This window comes from Centrocercus urophasianus, unplaced genomic scaffold, assembly GCF_019232065.1.
Source record: "Centrocercus urophasianus isolate 14NV4802_14NV808 unplaced genomic scaffold, USGS_Curo_1.0 seq_73, whole genome shotgun sequence".
Lineage (NCBI taxonomy): Eukaryota > Metazoa > Chordata > Aves > Galliformes > Phasianidae > Centrocercus > Centrocercus urophasianus.
Window position 1 is genome coordinate 10,718,333 of NW_024885344.1, and position 23,351 is coordinate 10,741,683.

General features: G+C 38.0%; 1 protein-coding gene across 5 annotated transcripts in view; it reads left to right on the forward strand.

Annotated features, from left to right (window-relative positions):
• The window catches only part of ERC1 (ELKS/RAB6-interacting/CAST family member 1), a 288,936-nt gene that overhangs the window by 55,504 nt on the left and 210,081 nt on the right, over positions 1–23,351 (forward strand). For all 5 annotated transcript variants that reach the window (XM_042837662.1, XM_042837661.1, XM_042837663.1 and 2 more), the window contains exon 3: positions 10,155–10,571. In XM_042837662.1, the coding sequence (XP_042693596.1) occupies positions 10,155–10,571 (417 nt within the window). The remainder of the gene's footprint in view (positions 1–10,154; positions 10,572–23,351) is intronic.

The window sequence follows — 23,351 nt, forward strand, 5'->3', positions numbered from 1 at the left end:
GTCATTTGCTTTAGATGCCTTAACCCTAGCAATCAGAACAAGTACAAGTAAATGTATCCTAGGCAGGGATTTTCTCTACATGACATATTTAACGACATATTTCTTGACTGACATATTTAGTAGGTGTCTCTCCTATGTTTGTCAGAGTACTTTACCTACTAAGCTTCCTAGCTTGTTTGTGCTGTTGTTCACAGCTTGTTCACTCTTTTTTTCTTCCTTTCCCTTCCCTGACACAAAAGAATGAAGGAAATCACAAGCCAGGATGGGATGAGCTCTCTTTTCCTTTTGTAGGACTAGGAATTAAGACTATTATCATTGTAATTTCCTGAGGTTCTGGGCAGTGATAAACAGATGGCAGAAATAAATGTTTGAGACAACTCATCTAGGAATTGTTTTTCTCAGGCCTGTTTTATTAACCATGCAGTTGTTTTCCCCTAGTCTTTGAATCTAATTTATCTTGGTGTTACATGGCAAGAAATGGAGTTTGTGATTATGTGGAGAACTGTTGTTGAAGACTTCCTAGATCAAAATGTCCTTAAAAACATTCTTGTGAAATGAGGAAAACAGATCAGTGCTAATTTATGTTTTTCAGTGCTTTTTTTTTGTTAACTATGTGTTAGTAAGGCATGTGCAGGAAGGGATAGGGATAGAACTTAAGACCTAGTTCTCTTGTATGAACGTATATTCTTGGCTTCTATAGTCATCTTCTATATTAAAAGCACATGAAAAAGCACACAGTTATTGAGCTTCTTCCCCTCTTTCATGCCCAAGATTGTAGGCTTCTGAAGCTAAACTTGGGCAGAGTCTCGTCAATCAAGGACTTGGTAGTGGGAATTATATTTTCTTCTGATAGATTGTAATTCTCTCTATAAATATCTGACTTGTAGTCCCATGCAGTCAAGAACTGAATGCATTTTCAGAACCTAGAAAGTTTTAGCTAGTATGATATTAACAGTAGTCAGAAAAATAATCCCTTTCTTGGAATGATCCTTGCAGCAGCATAAATCTGCTTTGCAGATATCTCTTGATATCTCTCTCACAAGAGTTACACCCGTGGCTACGTAGAACGTATTGACATAGCTAGAAAAAATATGAATGGAAATTCTGCTGATGTCTACACCTTGCGTTTAACTGATCTTTTTACTCATTCTCCATGTCGTAAGTTTCTGTGAAAAGATCTGCATCGTTATTTATTTGTAGAATCATAGAATCACAAGGTTGGAAACGACCTATAAGATCATCCAGTCCAACCATCTCCTCATCACCATTGCCACCACAAGCACTAAAGGTATAGATCAAGATCTAGATATAGATCAAGAACCTTGTAGCATGGCTTATCAAAATCTCCATCATCTAGTAGTTGTACCATGTTGTTAATGAACATGCTTTTGGAGGGACATGTATCTTTACTGGTGCTTTTGTCGTATTTTAGAAATGGCATTTTCTGAAGCTGAAGAAGGTGAATTTTGGTTACGTCTGTCATTGCAACCAGGCACATTCGTGTTTCTGCCATGACAAATCATTGCTATTTTTATTTATTATTAATTACTCTTTTTCAGTGTGTTTAGAGCACTCATAATCTACAGAGGTCAGAGTCTGTAGTCTTGACTAAAAGGTTTCTTGAAGCATGTAAGAAAATAAAATCTGCTTACGTGGATGTCCTTCAATTCCTCGCTGTAATTCCAACTTTGAAGGCTTCGGAATAACTTCATGTACTCAAATTCCAAACACAGGACAATAATTTGTATTTCTACCCAGTGAGTTGTAACTGTTTGTCCACTTCCAAGGCACAGGTTTCTATTCTCATTATCAGTCCCTCTTCAAGTACTGCTAGAACATTTGCTTTCCTCTTCAGTGACTCTGTGAAACTCATGAAATGGAGGTAAATCTGTTTCTGTTAGTGGTCACGCATCCTCCTACAGGTTCTTTTTGAGCTGTGTTTACCTAGTGCATTTCAAGTTAACACTGAGGTGCATTTACAGAAGGTGTATGTCATAAGCATCCTTCTGTATGCAAAGAAAGCAGAAAAAAAACCAAGCCAACATAAACAGTTAACTGATGCTTCTCTTCTTGCCATCTGTGGCTATGAGCTCTCAGTGAAGCCTGCTATTCTCCATTTAATAATTTATTGTTAAGAGCTCTCATTATGGCTTGTTACTGGGATTTTTTTACCTACCTTAGTGCTGTCCACGGTGTGGTTCATTTGCAGATTTCACAAAGACTGGCCCACTTTTGTCTTCAGACAGAGGAGTAGGCAGTGCTCCCCATGCAGATTGTCAAGATGTACTCTTCTTCCTTTAACTTTCGTCCAGTTATTTGACAGTGTAGACATTGGCCTCTGGGAAATATAATCTACAGATTTGTCTGAAGAAATGAAGAATGAATTCTCATCTGTTCCCAGCCACAGCTCTCTATCTTTTTTACTGTAATATATTCCATGACATATTTCTCCTGTTCCTTAAAAGGAAACGCCGGATCTCCTGAGAAATTCTTAAAAAAAAAAAAAAAGAAGTTGTCCAAATACCAAAATGCCTGCTCTCAAGAACGATATGGGGCACTTAATCCAATTTCTGCAGTGCAGAATTAGTGTGCCAACGTTCAAAGGGTGTAAAATGTAAATGCTGGGAAGATTTGCATGAGAAAAAGCTCTTTGAAGCATGCTGAAATAGTAATGTAGTTATACCTTTGGAAACTTAGGCACACAATAGGTGGAGCTAACTGGTAGGACCTCAGATATTTTTCCTTTGAATTCTGTTTCCCTCTGAGCCATTGATAGTATCTGCCACAGAGGTCAAATTGATTCATCCCTTAGGATGCCAGAGAACTGTCAGAATTATACTTATTGCCCAAACGCTGATAAACTCTTATTTCAAAAGTTTACTAGGTTTTTCTATGCTTAATCAGAATTTATATTCCTATCATCGAAGCGTAGTCGCAAATGTATTCAAAATAAGCTATGTACGTCAGGTATTCTATTGAAGCAGCCCATATGTGTGCTTTACTCCTTGAAAATAAAAATTACTTTCCTTTTTTCTTTGTAGGATATGCTTTTTTACCACAAATGAAAATTTTTCATGTTGGCATTTGACACTGAATATTTGATATACTCTATTGCTTTACCTTGCAACCTTTATTATTCATGTTCCTGTACACTTAGTATGAAGATATTGAATTGCACTTTTGGTTCTTTTGTGGCTACAAATTTAATAGCTTGTTTCTGATCTGCTTGCTTTTGGAGTTTAAACTCACTTCTGCTGGTGTGTGTGTGTTGAGTTTTTTGGTACAGGCAACAGAGAAGGAATTAGGTTGCTGCACCCTGGCCCCTTAAACCAAATGAGTCAGTTTGTGTGAGTTTAGGTTAGCTGAAAAATGCACTGCTGTCAACTTAAGCTTTTTATCTATGGCACTTTTTTATTATTTTGCCTTTCTGCTGTCTCAGAGGTAATGCTATGTATGGTTGTCTTTAAAATACAAGTCTGCTTCTTTAACTCTCACAGATTAAATCCTATTACAGTCATAGTTGTATTCTCTATCTAAGCTAAACATTATAAAAATTACCCATTCATTTCCATTCAAATAAGGATTTTTGATGCCCTGTATCCATCTTACCGGGAATATGTAGTGTTTCTGGAATCAGCAAGTTCTGTTTCATGCCAGCCCTGCTGGACACCTGACATTAGCCCTTTTTTCAGCTTCTTTGCGTGGGCTGCAGCTGAATGTCAGCAGGGACTCCTTCAGACAGCCAGGCCTTTGCTTCTACTGTGCATTCAGCAGAATCTATTTCCCAGAAATGCTGCCAAGACATTAACTCTTTGTGAATGGGAGAGAAGGATTTCCCATAGTGACCAAACTATTCTAGAATTTGGCATGTGATCGCTTTTGAGCTTAAGGCAGTTCATCCTCTTACAAAAGTCTGAAATGCTTTCATTGTGAAGAACGCTAAAGGAATCGTCATAATGCAAAAGTCTGTGATCGTGCTTGCAGATTTGCTGGCAAGAAAAGCACAGTCATGGACTCCCGTAGGTTCTGCCATTTTCTGGTGCTGCACATTTGAGGGCAGACCTTACTGAATTGTCCTTCAGACATAAAATATATTGTCATCAGTATTTCTGTCATTCTCAGAGTAGTAGCAATGTAGTCATGCTCTAAAGGTAAAAGTAATGAAGGTTTTGTAGGTTCTACAAGTGTGTCTATTTCAGACCTTGGTGGGTCTTTTTTAAATTTTTTTTCCTAGCAGTAAACATAGTTGGCTGAATGAACGAGATTACCTTTAAACTGGCTACATCAAAATCCTGTTTTTTGGTCAATTAACACATTACATCTATCTCTTTGTTTTTCTTTTTTTCCTCCTCCCTTGGTTGCATTCAAACTTGTGACATCACAAACACAAACCTGTCCTATGTCTTTCCTAGCACTTACTGTCTTCTAATGAAGAACAGCTTGATCACTGAGCAGATTTGCAGAAAACTGCCAAATATGTGCACATCATAAAGCTGTCATTCAGTACAGGGTGTCCTGGCTTACAGTTGAAGTAGTCAGGAAATTTTCAGTTACTAAGTTTGTCAATCATATTTTTAATGAGAAAAATTACTGAATCTGCCAATTTCAGAAAACCTTTGTTAGGAACAAAATTCTTCCCTCCGTAGTGGAATTTCTAATTAAAAATTAGAAAAGAGTGTGATGAGATCAACCTTTGAGCAGGAAATAGACTTGTTCAGCAGTGCATACTGGAGTATAGGAGATCCTCAGTGGCATCTGGGCTAATTCAAGGACTTTGAGCTGAGACTCAGCTTCCCTTTAAGACATTGGGATGTAGTAGACATTTGTTCAAATACCTAAGCCAGTCACTAGTCAAACCTTTATACAAAGTAGAATCTCTCTCAGCATTTTCTATAGGAATGACTTGTTAGAGATCCACTCAAAACTATTTTATTGTCTGCTGACTGGAGCCTGGTTTAGGATGCATGAGAACGGCATGTAAGAACTTGAATTGTTATCTTCCAGACTGAAGCTGTTCTAACTAACACTGCACTGTGTATGCTTGTGGAACATATCTTTCCTCTCCCTTCCTTTCCGTCGCTCCTTATTCTTTTGTTCATTGATGTGAGCGATCTCAGTATTTTCCTAGTGTAAGAAGACAAAAAAACAGAAGAAAAAGACAGGGTTCTTACATTTCTTTCTGCTGATCCTTGGCAGGCATCTCTTGAACAAACTGTTCGCTTTTTTGTTGTTTTTTTGTTGTTTTGTTTTGTTTTTTAACCCTAAATATTCAAATAATTTCCTTGGTTAACCTACTTAGAATTTAAATCCAAGAGATTAAGAAAAACTTCACTGCAGAAGTGTTCAGTTCCTACGTGCACCGCCTCTGTTGCACAACCCACTGTTCTAACTTAGTCCTTCTTGAATAGGATGAGTTACTTATCTTGTTAAGATAGCTACAAAGACAGTGTCTGCAGTGTGAATAACCTAAACCAGGCAATTAAAAACAAGCACACAAATGCTTATTGGAAATATCTTAGCTTGGGAGGTCAAGCTCTGTCTTGCAAAGATGAATATGGAAATCCTTTATTTTAAAAGTATGTCACAATTTAATTGTTCTGTTCAAAATCATGCTGGTAGCAATGCTTGCCTCCTTTTGATCTAAAATTTAGGGCTAGAATGGGGGTCTTGGCTATAAAATACCAACTAAATTCTCTTTTCTGTCTGGTTGCATTAAAATCCACGTCTCTCACTTGCTTTGGAATGGTAAGATGATGACAAACATTTAAATTAATTGGAAGAATTGCACTTCAGGTCTTTCTGCTCTGGTGAGTGCTACCAATTAGAATATGAAATTGTGCTCTCAGTATTTTCTGTCAGGCCTACTAAATCTTTAAATATTTCATGCAAAATGGAAAAGTTTCAACGTGGAAAGATGAAAAGAGCTGCCTGCAGCAAGGTTCCCAAATTCAACAGAATAGAAAGAAGTGTGTTACAGTGCCCTGAGAGTGCAACAATGCAATTTTTAGTGAACCAGATAGGAGGAACTCCTGTGTCATTGGTTGTGTTTATACAGTAGGTTGGAAATTCATCTAACCAATATGCCAAGGTGTGGGAAATGTGAATTTGAAACCTTTAAGGCAGTGAAGGAGACTGAATCATGTTCTACTGCTTACAGATGTAAATTTTGTGCTACTGGATGAAAGGCAACCCCATTTCCTGTGCTAATTAGCAATCCTTAAATTGCCCCATGGAGGTAATAGAGGCAGTGTAACACCTTGTAAGAAAATATGCCTGCACCTTGGATGTTTAAGATTTAAATTTCAGGTGATCATAGAGGTCGGTAGTACTAAGATGAAAGTACACTAACCAGAAATAGCTTTATTAGTGAGCCATGCTTACAAAAATACCTTTGTAATTTGCAGATGTAGTTATAATTTGTAGTGAGGCTTAAAGACCGACTTTCATTACTGGAAAAAACAGCAAATCCTCAAGGTCTGAAATAAGAGCAGTAAGCTTTCAGGAAAGCATAGATTGAACATAATTGCTTTGACTTTAAATACATTGTCTTTATTACATTATTTAAGACTTTGATCAGTTCTTTACCCATCAGAATAGGATGTAACCAAGCTTAATGGTAGTAAAGGCATTTTTACTTGTGTGTTTCTAGATGGGATCATTTCAACAGTATTTTTCAAGTTTGATAGAGGTCTCTGGTAAGGTTCTAGAAATAGGATTAAGTGACTAACGTCATGAAGACTTGGAAAAGATTTTTGCCTTTCTGGAGCATCACTGATTTAAAAGTGAAGCTTGAGAAATGGATGAGAAGCTAAGACTTGTCTGCTCCTTCAGAGGGAAAAGGATGTTTTGTTTGAAAGGTTTTGGAAGAAAGAGCCAGAACATCTGAAAAACTAGTTTATTTATGATGTCAACTAATAAAGAACATTGTTCCATTATTCTGAAACCATTGAAAAAAAAAAAAGTTGGAAAGCAGAGAAAAGAACTCATTTTGCATACCTCTTTCATGTTGGAAAGGAGTGGGTGTCAGAAGCACAGAATAATTTTCTGTGGCTTATTTTCCCACCACCTTACACGTAATGAAGTTTCTTCTCAGCTGAGCAGCTCAGAGAGCAGCGATAGGAATTTGCAGTGTCAATGCTAACCTCTCCTGTCTCCCTACTCCTTAATTTTTGCTTAAAAACTGCATTCAAGGCCATTGCCTACCAGTTATGTTGGGTGTTCTTTAACTCCCTTTTCATTGCTTAAGACTGATGGATCACATAAGGGCTGTTTGTCACTGTTGCTGAATTTTATTTCACATCCCATTTCTGAATAATAGAGCAGGCTGCTTTTGTTTTTGTTTTTGTTTTTTGATCCAGGTGTTCTAATGGGGGCTTCCCCAGCTTTGGGGGCATAACTTTGTGGGTCTATGAGACATGACATTTGCCTGTGTAAGCTGAATTGAGATTTCACAGCAGACCAGCTGATTGCAATTCTAATGCAGGAATTTTGTTGTGGTGATTTAGTCCACTGATGTTTATAAATAACCCAAGTTTGATTTTGAGACAGCACTGAGTAGAGGAAGTCATTTCATTTGGTAGATGATGTGGTTGCTCAGAAGCTCTTTTCCCTCTTGTAAGAAAGGAAACGCTGAAGAGGCAGGATGTGGAGAGGCAGGTGGAAGCGTGTAGGAACTTGTTTGTTAGCTGCAGAGCAACACGCAGCTGGGCTCTGGATAAGCTGTGCTTTTCGAAGCTCTGTTTGCAAATGGAATTAACTTGTGTGGAATTGTTCAGTTCTGGTGAGGTTATCAATTTTTAAGTTCAAGGAAATTTAAGGATGTTTTCTCACTGCTGATGTAGTCCTACTGACTATTGGTGCTGTATAGTACAGATAAGACAAACTTATTATGAGCACGGTACATTTTCTTTCACAGCTTGATCAACGTACGTTAATTGAACAGATTGTAGTAGCTCTGATTGCCTACCTGCATGCTGGCATGTTTGCAGTGGTGCCTCAGTTTTTAAGCTTCAAGGTCTCCTGACATTCTTACTTGGACTGCGTTTTGGAGAAGTGACAAGAAATGAAATTAGAAATCTTTATTAAAACAAAACAAAACAAAAATAGATAAAAAGGTTTTCCGAATTCAGATTGATTCCATTGAGATGTTTCTTCTCTTCTTTTCTATTACTGATACCAATCTGAAAATAAATCTTAGCACCCACCAATATCACAGAATCACAGAATTGTAGGGGTTGGAAGGGACCTCCAGAGATCATCGAGTCCAACCCCCCTGCCAAAGCAGGTTCCCTACAGCAGGTCGCACAGGTAGGCATCCAGGCAAGTCTTGAACATCTCCAGAGAAGGAGACTCCACAGCCTCCCTGAGCAGCCTGTTATCTATTAATAATATATCAGCCTGTTTCAATAGATTATCAATATATAAACTAAATGCATATTTAAGAAGCGTAATCAATTATTCTCTAGCATAATAAACTTGTGCTTAGTTATCACACATTCTTTAACCTATTGTTTCAATTTAATAATAGCATGACTGTCTGCCAAGTATTGTGCTACTGAAGAAAAGATAATTGCAGCACCTTCAATCATTTGTGAAGCTACGCTTTTAAGCTGATTTCATTTTATGGTGATAACATAAAAAATTATTCCTCTTTCATCTCCACCAGCTCCTTGGCTACATTACATATTCCCAACCCTACTTTGTGCCTGTTGGCGTAGTCACATTATCAACTGGATCAGAAAGCTGGCTGAATAGACTTTGTTTTGGTGGAGCCCATATTCAGCTAGATGAAGTTTTGATCCAGTTCCGAGTGCCAGCCACTTAAGAGAGCTGACCTGTTCATTTAATAGCACTGTGGACATAGATGAGCTGATTGTGAAGCGGCATTTTAAGTTTTGAAAACTCTTTTTAGACCAGCTGGAGAACTTGATTTTTCATAAAGAAAATAAGATTTGACTGCCTTTATGTGTCTTTCCACATAACAAAGCTAAGTGTTAAATATTTCTGAAACAGTTTAAAGCTAGATATGTTTACTGCAAATGATATTTTCTGCTTTGTTTTCATAGTATCACAATGTGTCTTCTGCATTGTTTGATAACAGTTGATAATACTAATACTTCACTGCTCAGGAATACTGGAAGTAACTATTGCCGATGTCGGATTTTTGTAATGTAAATGTAGACCCTAGAGATCAGTCCGTCTGACTTGTTCACTTTCAAACAAGATTCTAAGCATGTCTGCCACATGAGAAGAAATGTGTAAAGACATATCACTCAGTGGTTATCTCATCAGTAGTAATTCTTTGATCTTTGTTCAGTGTCTTAGTACTTGTCTCTTACTGACTTCTGTCAATACTTCTGTCTTACAGAGAAGAATACAAACATTTACGTAAATATAAAGTAGGGACTTTTTCCCATGCAAGCTGTACTTCTCCTGTTTTATCCCAGTAAATTATACTACTGTATGCACAGTCACTGAGATAGAATTTCTTGTCTTGCACAACCACAAATGACTGCTGATCATTTGATTGACTGCATGTTGCTCTTTGTAAGGCAACAGTTCTCTACTAAGGTCCTCGTGCATATAATTGTGTGCATCACAGTCAGCATATATCCATTTCTCTGTAGTTGTATTTTTGACATGATCTAATCTCATCTGTAAGTCAAGTGGGGGACGTCTGTGCTAGGTGTAGTTTTGGTACTAAAGACCTTCATGGCTGATTACATGTTATTAGCTGGTACATGTATTTTTATAGTCCCTTTGCTTTGCTGAGACAGTAATTCTCATCCAGATCTTATGCAGAATTCTTCTGTAAGATAGAGAAATACTAGGGGGGATGGGGGGAGGGGGAAACCTATCAATTTTTGCCTACTGATATTTTCCCTTTTGAAAAGGTGATTTACTTAAGTTGGTAGAAGTGGGAGAGTCACTTGAGTGAGAATTTCCATTATTAAACAACTTCTACTATATGGAAAAGAAGGGACTTGAATTTTCTATGGAAAACCGTTAAAATTCTGCTTTGAAAAAACAACATTGACTTGCCAACACTACAGTTTTCTCTTTGTTGGTAGTTGAGGAAGACTGAAGTGGCCCATATTGTTCTCCTTATTTCTCAGTGGAGGGAATCCTCTGATTTTATTTCTTTATTCTTCTAGCATATGCAGATGACTATCCAGGCTCTTCAAGATGAACTTCGGATCCAGCGGGACCTGAACCAACTGTTCCAGCAGGACAGCAGCTCTAGAACCAGTGAGCCCTTTGTGGCAGAGCTGACAGAGGAAAACTTTCAGCGGCTTCACACAGAGCATGAGCGCCAGGCCAAGGAACTCTTCCTCCTACGTAAAACCTTAGAAGAGATGGAACTGCGCATTGAGACACAGAAACAGACCTTAAATGCACGCGATGAATCCATCAAAAAGCTGCTGGAGATGCTGCAGAGTAAAGGTCTGTCAGCAAAAGCCACTGAGGAAGATCATGAACGAACAAGGCGGTTGGCTGAGGCAGAGATGCATGTGCACCACTTGGAGAGCCTTCTCGAACAGAAGGAAAAAGAAAACAACATGCTGAGAGAGGTATGTGACCGAGCTGTGGGTTCAACTCTCATCTTAATGCCTAGTTCTCCATCTCCTCTCCATTTCATATTTTCGAGGAAAGAGTTTTCCATCCTTCTACAAGCTGTGTTTTTACGTTGCAGATTTAACAGAATTTGTCCCTTTCTTAAAATTTCTTTGTTTTTCTTGCATGTGGTTTCTGGTGTGTTGTATGTTATGTCCCACTTTCCCCATCACCGCAGTGTTATACTTTGGAGATGAACTGTTACATGGTCTGTAAAATGTATTCCTCCATTCTGTTCTGGTTTGAGAGAAAGTGAGAAAGTAGCTACCTGTATTTAATAGAGAGCTGAGAGAAATCTTTGCAGGAGTAATAGATGATTTCTCTGTGGTTTCCATGGAAACAGTCATCTTGCTGAGAAGGGTATTTGATAAAACTATTAGCTGCCCTGGATGCACAGCCAAAAAAAAAAAAAAAAAGATTACTTAAAGGGACACTGCTGCAAATATTGCAAACCTTTTCCCCACCCCTCTGAAAACAGAAAAGACATTATATCTGTATATCTGTTTCGTAGCATAAGAGTATGATGGCAGGCATTCTACACAATTAACTATCCAAAATTAATTACAACAAACTTTAGGCAACAGATAGTATGAGTATCTTGCAAAAATAAAGGAAAATAAATGAGTTGTGCTGTGGCCAGTGTCCTTAAATTCCTTGACATAAAGTGCATTTTCCAATTCTAGTCAACTAGCCTTCTAAAGTATTCCAGTATTAACTTCTAAATAACTAGTAATTCAGTGTGTGTTGTGTATGTATTCACTAATGATAAGATTTTCTGTAAAGGTTATTTAATATCCATCTCTGGATTGAATGTGTGAATTGACAACTATACGTGTATGTCTAACGTTTGTGTGAATCTAATGGCTTGTTTATGCATTATGTGTCTATTATGTGATTCAACGTGTTTTTGAAGCTGGACGTATTAAAACAGTAAGCCCCCTCTCAAAAAAAAAAACAAAAAACACCAAGGAAGTGAGGTCTTGCAAAGAGATTTTTGAAAGGAGTGTTTGCAGCAAATATATACCTCCACATACCTCTTACTTATGTTTTCCATGGCCCAACCCATTGTACTTGTGCTCTTGTAAGCATTTATATAAGAAAGCAAGAGCCCATTGCATTTCTGAGCCAGATTTAGGCCAGATTTATTTTTTTTAGAGCAGTAATCTCTTGAGTGTCTGAAGTGAAGATAATATGATTCCAGAGTTTCTACACTATGATTTTTCCTTTATTTAGCAACCAATGATAATTCTGTTCCAATTCTTGTATCTATTTCAGGAAGAGCCCCAAATGGCTTCCATTTGTTTCTGTTTTAAGTCCGGCATCTTAAATGAGAAGCTGGCAGGAGCTGTGTAATTTTTCAGGAACGCAGTTTCTTTTGTTTCTGCATAATGATGAGTAGGTGTTGAGCGAGAAGAATCCTTGCTTCGTTCTCAAATGTCTGCAAATCATCAATCATTTAAATCTTAGCATTTACGCGAAAAGATTTTCTGGAGCAGGTAGAGATTGCTATTGATTTTGAAAGAGCAAATGCTGTTTATCTATCGTATTTTAAAACTAATTGCTCTTTGATGCCAACCTCTTTCTAATGCATTGAGAAAGATAAAGTGGGTATGCTGTAACTAGTAGCTCAAACTCTTGATATAGTGTGGAATTCAGCCTTGAAGCTGAGCACCTCAGTAGCCTCGGAAATGTGATGTCATGTGAGAGATGCCAAACCATCTCTGTGTGGAATTGACCATGCTGATTGAACTCAAGCTTGTTAGTACAAATCTCATGCATGGGGGTCCAGAAGGCTGGAGAAAATCAGGGGATACTACAGAATTGAAGCTGACTGCGGCTGAACCGAGATTATTAACTCAGGTTAGTAAAGTCTGGCAAGCAAACTTAAAGAGTTCTTGGGCACAAAGTTGCTCTGCGCTACAGGATCTGGTTCAGAGTTGCTGTCATAGAATCACAGAACCCGTAGTGTTGGAAGGGACCCTTTAAGGGTCATGTTGTTCAACTCCTGTACAATGAACAGAGACATTCACAGCTAGATCAGGTTGCTCAGAGCCTGATCCAGCCTTGCCTTGAATGACTTCAGGGACAGAGCTTTCATCATGTCTCTGGGCAACCTGTTTGAGTACCTCATCACCCTCCCTGTAAAAGACTTTTTCCTTATTACCAATCTAAATCCACCCTTTTTTAGTTTGAAGCCATTTTCCTTTATCCTGTAATCACAGACCTTGCTGAAGAGTCTGTTCCCTTCTTTCTTGTAGCTTCCCTTTAGATACTTAAAGGGCACTGTCAGGTCACCCTCGAGCCGTCTTTTCTCCAGAATGAGCAGCCCAGCTCTTTCAGCCTATCCTCATAGGGAAGGTGCTTCATCGCTGGACGCGCTCTAATAGGTCCATGTCTTTCCTGTACTGAGGGCTCCACATATGGATGCAGTGGTCCAGGTGAGGCCTCACCAGTATACAGCAGAGGATCAACTCCTTCATCCTACTGGCCATGCATCTTTGGATGCAGCCCAGGATATGGTTGGCTTTCTGGGCTGTGAGGGCACATTGCTTGCTCATGTCCAGCTTCCCATCCACTAGTACCCCCAGGTCCTTTTTGGCAGGACTGTACTCCATCCTTCCATTCCCCAGCTTGTATTGGTAATGGGAGTTGTCATGACCCACGTGCTAGACCTTGCAGTTGACTTAGTTCAACCTCATGAGCTAGTCTTGAGCTCAAGCCTGTCTAGGGCCTGCTGGATGGCATCCCTTCCCTCAGGTGTGTCTACTACACCACACGGCTTGGTGTCATCTGCAAACTTGCTGAGGGTGCACTCAGTCTTACTGTCAACGTCACTGATGAAGATATTAAAGAGTATCAGTCCCAGCACTGAACCCTGGGGGGACACCACTTGTTACTGGTCTCCATCCAGACACTGAGCCTTTGACCACCACTCTGGATTCAGTCTTGCAGCCAGTTCCTTGTTCATCAAACAGTGCACCCATCAAATCCACGTCTTTCCAATTTGGAGAGAAGGATGTTGTGGGGTACCATGTTAAAGGCCTTACTGAAGTCCAGATAGATGACATCAGTGGCTCTTCCCTTGTCCATTGTTGCATTCACATCATCATAGAAGATCACTAGGTTGGTCAAGTAAGATTTCCTCTTGGTGAAGCCACTCTGGTTCTTCTGTATCACCTCCCTGTCTTCCATGTGCTTTAGCAGAGCTTCCAGGAGGATCTGCTCCATGATCTTTCCCTGCACAGATGTGAGACCGACAGGTTGGTAATTCATGGGTCATCCTTTCTACCCTTCTTAAGAATAGATGTGATGTCTTTTTTCCAGTAACAAGGGACTTCACCTGGCTGCCATGACTTTTCAAGTATTACTGTCACTGCACCACATTTGTGTAGAAAAGGGTCCCTGTGCAGGTCCTGTAAGATGTGTCCGTATCACCTTCCTTGCCTAATCTTCTATTAGGTGTTTATCTGTGTTTCTACATTTAGTTTAGTTTAGCCCTTGGCTACCTTAAATACTAACTGCGCAATTTTTTGAGCTGCCTTGAAGAAAACTGTCTATTTAATTGGTTGTTTTATAACTGGTATACCCACTATCTGGAGACACGCTAAACTCTTCTCTAAAGCTATTAAAAGGAGCAGTAATATTGCAAATTTGCAATATTTGCATTTGCATGAACTATGAGGATGCTTCGTATTCTAACACATCAGAAAATCTGAGAGAAGCTTCTGTAGCAGTTTTTACCATATTAGCCAGAGCGTGTTCTGAGATGTCAGAATCCATGGTTACTATTTATAAGCATATTACACTTTTGTTGAAGATATTTGCTAGGAATAATAATAAAAATCTATATTCTGAAGGAAAAGATATTCCTTTATTTTTCATCTTTGAAGCTTAATTGTAGTGTAGAAAGTGATGTTGAGACTGAAGGACATCAGATGGTGTCTCAGATGGTGCAGGTGCAGTGGCCAGCAGTCTGACCTTAAAAAGCAATCATAAATTAATTGGTTTCTTCTATTACTGTGATTGAACTAAAGATTGCACTAATTTCCAAAGGAAGGTAAGTTCTTAACAGAATCACAAGTCTGAGCTCTCTACATTTATATCTACAGAAAAGCTTACCAAGGATCCCTTTCTTTCAGTATTCTGTTTCAAATAGTGGCCATACACAGGCACTTAGGAATGGGTAGGGCAGACATGGTACTTCTCTGTAATGTTGCCCTATATTCAAAATTATTTTCAACTCAGGGATTTCCTGGTGGTCTTATGATGTGTCAATTTAGTAATTTCCGTGGATCTACCATGTAAGTACTTAGTCAGTGTCTTGTCCAGCCCATGTAAATTTTTGTAGCTGTGGCATCATCTTGTTAGTGGTTCTACAGGCCTACTGTCTGCAACAGGAAGAACATACTTCTTTTCTTTAGGGTTTGAATCTGTCTCCCAGTATCTCACTTGATGACCTGTTATTCTTGCTCCAGAAAACAGAGTGAATAGAGGATCACTACTGGGACTGCTGTGCCAACTGTGATTTTAGATTTCTGTCATATCCTTTCCACGTTCTCTCTTTTTGCATGCTGAAAACTCATTTGCTTCTTAGGTGTGCCTCATGTATGCCTCATATATCAAAGATATGTAATATCTTTGATAATATCCCAGAGCACCGTCTCAGTTTATTATTCAGGTTATGAAATGGATTCTCCTCTTGATTGATGTATCTCTGATCAATTTGACCCTGTTGGACTTTCCCCAGATGTTTTCCTGAATTATGGGCAATTCAAATAATCTTTCCATACTATTTCATAGGAAAGATTGGGTACCCAGCATAATGTAGGATGTATTTGGCAGTGCACAAATACAGAGGACAGTCTCTCATGAACACAAAAAGTGAAAAATTATATGTTTTATTGAACATCTGGGCACAGATCTGCATGCAGTAACTTCAGCAGAGTGTGATTGCATTGCATTCCACATTCCTCCACTGCAGAAAACAAGCTTAAGCTTCAGAGCATATAAAAAGAAGTCTGCTATTTTGAAAAACCCTTCTTAAATCTTTCTGAAGATTATTCGTATTACTGTTGGTATTCTAGACCAAACTTTCAGAAACGAGATTTTTATCATACCAGCAAGAAATACTTGATGAAATCCAGCAGCTAAACTTACAGCTTCCAGAATAACTCCTGAGTGACATTAACTGCCATTTCATTGTTCCAAACTCACCTGCTGCAGAATTATCAGTGGTGGCAGTGACAGCACATAGCTCTAAAGATAACGAGGCTTGCTGTGCTCTTTTTGACATCCTCCTCACTCCTTCCAAAATGCTAGATGAACTGGGTGCAAATATATTTTACTTCACTATGCACATTAGTGGGTACATAGAACATCAGCACAGCTGTGATTGTATCCACGCCTGGTGTTAAGAGTACTGTGGTCAAGGTGCTTCATAAGGACAGTCCAACATCATCACACCAAGTTGATTAATCCTTTCTCTTTTGAATTCTTCTTTACCATCTGTCTTTAGGAATATACATATCTGAACAAAGACCTGAGATTATGCACTAATAATGTCACAGTCGATAAAGAGGTAACTTCTTGAGAGTTTTTGGAGAGGAAAAAAAAAAATTAGGCCAAATTTCCCATCTGCCTAGAAGGAAGGATAAAAACAGAACCATCTGTATTTGTTCTACCCAGGGGGAACAAAAATAAGCTGCTCAGTGTATATTATTGTCAGATACAGTAAACTTCAGCAGTGTTGTCCCATTTTCTTATTTCTTCAGTGGGGATATCAGCACCAACCTTCCAACAGTGGTTAATCTGATAACTGTTCATCTCTGGATTGTTACTAGATATGTATACACTACAAGCCAAATATATCTTTTCAATGGCATATAGTAACTGGAATCTCCAGAATACACTGACACATCACAGTATTCCTTATGCCCAGATAGGGATGCCTTCAGATGATGTCTTCTCTCCGGAGAACTGAGGAGGATGTATGAAGGAAAGTTCCCAAATATACTCTCTTTTCGCTGGCCAATGTTGATATCTACCTGTTACTCCTTTGAAGCCTTTAATCCTATAATGTTTTTACAACATGCATTCAGAGTCCTGATAGCACAATGCCCTGGCCTTTGGCTTATCCTGAGAAGATGCAGAAGTCATGTACAGTGCCAGTTTCTCTTCCTCTGTGAAAAGTCTAGCACATACTTACAATGAAGGATATGCATGCCCTACAAATGACTTGGGTCAGATTGATTTGCTGTCCAATAGGCCCCTTGAAATTAAATGGTGATCAGATTGGTATTCTCCTGGGGGAGGGGAGTGGTTGGTTTAAATTTTGAGACCAAGTGGATGTTGGAGGTGAGATGTGGTGGTGTTCTTTGAGATGCCAGCACAGGAATGAGAGTGGCAACATAACTTCAAAATACAGAATACTTCACTTGACAGACAAAAATTAGAAAGTGTAGGAAAGAAATCTGAACTGTTATTCCAGGCCTGCTCTTCTAACACAACCAAGTGCAGAACTGAATTAAGCGATTAGGAATATAGTGTTTAACAGATAAAGGGTGGTCTTGTATGTAAAGCAATCACTGAAATGGATTGTTCACAGGGGTGCTCATTTAAAATGAGCTTAAGGAAAGAGGTTAGGCAGAAAAAGCTATTATTTGTTTTGTCTTCACTGTGTGTTGAAATGGCAAGCAAACAAAGTACTGTTTGTGAGTGTATGACAGTTATCTAGCATGGCCTTATTACAAGGACTGATCCTTATTTGTAGCTATTTTGAATTAAACAGTGCTTACTTTATTATAGGAGAAATTTCTGTGAGTACCAATTCTGGCATCTCCACTGCTCCAGAAAGCAGAGGCACAAGGCTATAATACAGATGTATTTGACTTAGCTTTATATTATCTAATCGGATACTGAGACAGCAAATTAGGAGCAGCATGGAGCTCCGTGAGTATGGTAAGCTGTGCCATCTACACATGCCATTGGAGTACTGCTGAAGAGCGATGTTGCCATTTTATAATGCTCCATGAAAAGAAAGGTTGCTTGCCTTATCTGAGCAGATTTTAATCAACTGTGACAAGATTTGCAAAGAAGTTCTTTTTCCATGCGTGTGTTAAAATTCTTACCCTTTTCTGCTCCAGACTTGGAGAAGGATTTAGAAATTTTAATTAGAGCAATTAGAGTGATCTCAAAGAACACTTTTGTCCTGTTCCAAGATTTTGCAACATAAATAAGACACACTTTTTGAGAGTGGTTTGCAATAGTATGTAGGCTGATTCAGTAACTGGAACTCTCATACCACTGTAGTATGGGACGTATTTCTAATGAGTTAAGTAAAATTCCTGCTTTGTTCAGCTGCTGCATCATTCTTTTAGCCTTTTAGAAGAGGTTAGCAGGGAGAAACAATTTAAATCAAGGTAATTTGAATGGTTCAGGTGTAGATTAGAATAATTTGATTTCTCTAGAAACAGCTTTCAAACAGATTTAGATTTTTTAGAACCAAAAATTGAGAATTTGGGCTATTGTAACTTGAGAGCAAAACGTATAAAGTACAATCTGTACATTTGGTTCTTTTTAATGCACTTATAGTTTGGAAAGTCTTATGTGAGCTTTATAAAAGAATGACAGTTTAAAACATTTAAAGTTGTTATTTTCATCCTTCCTCAGTGCAGAGGTTGATTGCATGACAGTTCTTCTCAGATCTGATTTTCAGCAAAAAAAAAAGGGGTGAAAAATTCCATATTTGTTTTTTGTCTTTACAGACTATAGAGAAATCACAAATGCTTTCTGATTATTATATGGCAAATTTCTGATACTTGTGGAGTTTGGGTAATTACTTAATTATGGGTAGGATTTAAGTGAATAGCTAAAAGCAGAGCTACAGTCATCCATGAAAGTCTGGTTCTTTTTTTCCCCCCGTGTAATAGTTGTGATCTCATCAGTGTGAAATAATCCACAAAAATTCAGCTACAAAGAAGTCTGTTTTGTTTGTTGGTTGGTTTTTTTTTTTGGTAGTTACACAAGGCCAAGTTAGTAACTAAGTTCACTTTATTGCTCTGTCCCCTTGAAATGAAATTTTAAAAAACATCTAAAGCAATCACAGTGGCGGAAACCTGGCTATGGTTAATAAGTTTAAATAATTAAGGCTTAATGTCTTTTGATATTTTGTTCTATTAGAAGATTTTGCTTGTCAGTATGTCTTACATAACTTTACCAATTCCATCCATTACATTCAAGTACACTTTCTTTGTTAGCGTTGATGTTATCCTGCACCTTTCTTCAGTAGAGGTGATACTTGTGGAACGTTGTTTTTGAAAACTGGAAGCTTTGTAGCATCAGGAAGTATAAAAGAATTTGAAAATGCCAGTAACAATTTGGAAGCTAATTTAAGAAACAAGCAGAAAATACGTGCTTGTTGCTCCTTAAAGAAAAGGAAAAAAAAAGAAGGAATTACGAATTCTTAGCATATAAGTAAATAAAATTCTAGACAAATAGGATTTTAATTTTTAATCAACTTTCCCTTAGTTTTTGGAATTCACACTTCTCGTCAGATTTCAACACAAGGACTTAGAACTAATAGATTAGTTTGAATTGGTCTCTCTCATTTCTAATCTAATGCTGGAGTTTTGCAGGATTTTGCTTTTAATTCCTGCTGATCTGATCATAGAGATGAACTAGGTTGTGTGCTTTAGTTTTCAGTTCACGTGATGCCGTTGTTAAGAGATCTTGTGTGTCCTAGTATTTGAGTTCTTGGCTGGATTTTGAGATCACTGGTTGAATTGTCATAGAATTGCAAAGCATGGAGATGGATAACAAGGAGTAACTGAGCTTCAAAGCAACTGGCACCATCTGTTATTCATCTGTGTGGAATTTCCAGCATGTCTTTTGAATATATGCTCATTATTACATCATCAATTTATTTCTCAGGGAATTACATTGATTATGTTAACAAATGCAGGAAGTGAGACAAATTGGAAATGGAGAAGCTATTTATGAAGGAACTACCATGATTATTGGTTCTAAATTTCTATGACTGTATTTTTAGTAAGAGAACTTGGACAGTAATCAGGTGTATTACAGATAACTTTTATTACACATTCTGTGTTGTTTTTTTTTTAGTTCAATTTCATGTGTTGCTAAAGTAAGAGTTAATGCTATAGTTTTTGATGAGTTTCTGAAAAATACTCATAAAAATCCTGAAAGTAAATAATTTTCATACTTCCAATCACTGGCTGGTCCCAGTTTGTATTCTGCAGAATTACAGAGTCAAGCAGGTTGAAAGAGTTCTTGAGAAGTCACTTCATGCAACCTCCTGCTCAATTTTAGTCTCTACACTAATGGGGATTCCACAGCCTCTCTACGCTTCTCTTCCAGTGTGTGATTGCTCTTCTAATTTATTTTTTTCCATTTTATAAGTCAGAATTTATTCTGCTGTTGGCTCTTGTACTTCTGCACACTTCTGTAAAGAGTTTTTCTTCGTCTTCTCTGCGGTGTCCATTTAGATAGCTTTAGACAGCACTGAAATTCCCCCCAAGCCTTTTCTTTGCAGCTGAACAAACCCAGTACTCTCATTCTGTCCTCTGACATTGTATGTTCTGGATGCTGTCCATCTTGGTGACTATCTGTTGGACTCTCCTCAGCTTTTCAATGTCTTCCTTGCACGTGGGAGACCAAAATTGGGTACAGTACTCCAGGAGAGGATCTCACAAGAGCCATGTAGTGAAATAATTCCTTGCTTTCTCCTGGTACGTATATTCTTAGCCATACAGCCCAGGATGCAAATGCTGTCAGCAAGGACACACTGTTGACAACCAATTTGTGTCTTCTGCAAATGTCACATAATCTACAAACCTTCTGAAAGAGCAATCTGTCCCATAACCTGGATTGTTAATAGAGGCACTGAGCAGTATCACTCACAGTATTGGCCTCTAAAGGTTACTGGGAGTAAGCAGCTACCCATTGGACTTGATGTTGCTGGTCACTGCACTCTGATTCTGACAGTCCAGACACTTTTCCATCTGCCTTATGAACCACATCCAATTTGTTACCAATTTGGCTACAAGGATTTTTGGAGGCTATATCAAAGACCTCAGTAAAATCAAGATACACAGCATCTACCGCTTGCTGTTTGCCCACACAGTCAGCCACCTCGTCATGCAGGAAAATCAAGTTAGTTGGGTAAAATTTGCCTTTGTACAGAATTACAGATTCATTTGTAATATTAAGTTACATTAATTTAACAATTCTTCTTTATGCTAACACTGAACTAACTGTGTTCATGAAATTTTCTTTTTGTTTTATAATATTTGCATTTCATTGTAATTAGTAGGAAATAGGCTGCTGAATTCTTTCAAAGGCTTTGAAATGAAAGGTTGACAGAAAAGCTTTAAGTACAAAAGCTATAATGTTCTCAGAGTTAGGCCTGGCCCACAGGTTGAAGAACAAAACCAAGTATCTCGTCCACTGAATAACGCGAAGATCCTGCAGAGAAGATAATGCTAAAATCATATAAAGTCGTGAATAGGCCAGTTCAGATTGAAAAGCGAAAATTGTTTCCTAAGTTACCTGCTAAGTTTTCAACTGCAATCATATTGTTTATGTCTTTTTTTTAAGAAGGAATTTATGTAGGAGAGTCTACTTCAAGAACTTTTCTCCTTCATTATTCATATGAAGCAGGCTGTCTGATTAAGTAGGTTCTGCAGGGAAGACATGTTCTCTTCTGCATTTGGAAAGTGCTATCTTGTGATGCGACTGAAAGATAAGGTGTGTTTTTAAGCATAAAGCCTACTCTCTTAAAAGTCATTTTAAATGCACCTTTGTGCTTCATCCAAATGCACTGCAAAATCAGATGCAGAACTAACTGAGGGAGTAGCCATGAATGAACAATATAGTCAGGTAATTAAGGAAAAGAAGGTTGTGACTAAATTCCTCCCTTTATTATTATGCATGTGTATATACTAATGGTTTTTCGGCCTGGGGCTGATACTACTCAGTATTGAGGACTTCCTCAATTCTTAACTGACATCTGGTTTCCAATTATTTTGGTACTTTTTGGTCAGGAAACAAAACAAAACAAAAGATAATTGGTCATTTTTAAAATACTTAAGATGCGTATAAGTTACTTTATCACAAATATACTGTACATACTTAATGTTAATACAGCTGATCTGCAGTTGTATGTAATTATGCTGGATAGAAAATTACGGTATTGTTTCTCACAGAGATGGAGTGCTATATTGCAGACCTACTTGGCAAAAGCAAGGTAAAAAGGTACATGCCTTTAATTTCTGTCCTGTTTGAAGTAGATTGCTTTTAAAGGAAAATAGCTATTCTTAATTAAAAATTGGTAGTGATGAAGTGCTAAACTCAGGTCTGGATATGACAGCCACAGTGTTTAAACCTTCTGACTATTTCTAGCCTTCAGTTTCCAGCTATTGAATCTCATAGTTTGTCCAGAATTATCCATTTTGAATTTTTGTTGCCTCTGTAAGCATTTTAAAGTTTGTGATCAAGTTGCACCATAATTAGTTTTGTTTTTGTTTTTTTCTAAAGACAAATGATGTGCCTGCAATCATTCTTTGAACTCTCTTCATTATAACAACATCCTTAAGATGTAGACACACAAACTTGACACACACCTGTAGAGGTAGCACCAGCGCCAAGAGGCTAATAAGGCATCACTCCATATAAATCTTTGTTTATGTAAAATAATCTACTCCATTATCTTGTAATAATGTGATATTAAACACAAAACTTGGAACAAATTTGAAAATGTAGCATTCTTCAATTTTCTTGGCAAAATAGTCATAATGACTGGTAGCTAGATGTTCCCAGTGGGTAGTTGAAAAGGTATATTTTTAACCGTAATGATAAGTAACAGTGAGAAGCATGCATATGGCAGGTGATGTGGGAACAAGTAGCTTACTTTTTATTTCCTTTTTGTTATGTTGTTGTTTTGTTTTGTTTTTTAATAAAGAAATCCTCGGGCATGTAAAATATTAAAAATATAGAAAAATCAACAAATACATATCCCTTCTTATAGTATAAGGTTGATTTGAAGGCAGAAGAAGGACTGTTTAATTACTTACCAGAACAGATAATTTGTAAGGAGTGAAGGATTGATTGGAAGGATTGTATTTTTCTGATCATGATATCCGGGTGTTGCCCTGTGCTTGGATTACTATGCAGAGTACTGTTATGAAAGTTAAAGTACTAATTGTCAGCCATTTACGTGGTATGTGTCCACAGTAGAACCTGAATGTGTCAGTGATTTATTAATATTGCTGTGTTCCATCATACAGACAAGTGCAAAATCTACATTTCACAATTAAGAAGGATGCTTCTGCACAATGTTCCTCCATCAGCCACGCTTAAATTTGTGTTCTAGGGAGTTTCGGTGTGACTGCAGCCCTGTTTTCAGACCCTTCAGAATCATAGACATGCTTCCAAAATCAAGTCCTTATTGTGCAGTTGAGAGGTGGGAGGTGTTGTTTTTGTTATAATTAACCCAAATCACAGTGGAGTTATTAAAGATGATAGAAGTAGGACATTTCCTTTGTTGAAGTGCAAAGGATTACTTCAGACAGTGGAGATACAGACTTTTCTGAAGAAAAAGCTTGAAAGAAGAATTTTTTATTTGTGAAAACACCATGCAGTGTGAAAAGGAGACAGTCTTGTGTCAGCATGGCTTTAGATACATGCCTTTAGAAACGTGCCTTTAGAAGCTGATCAGGTGC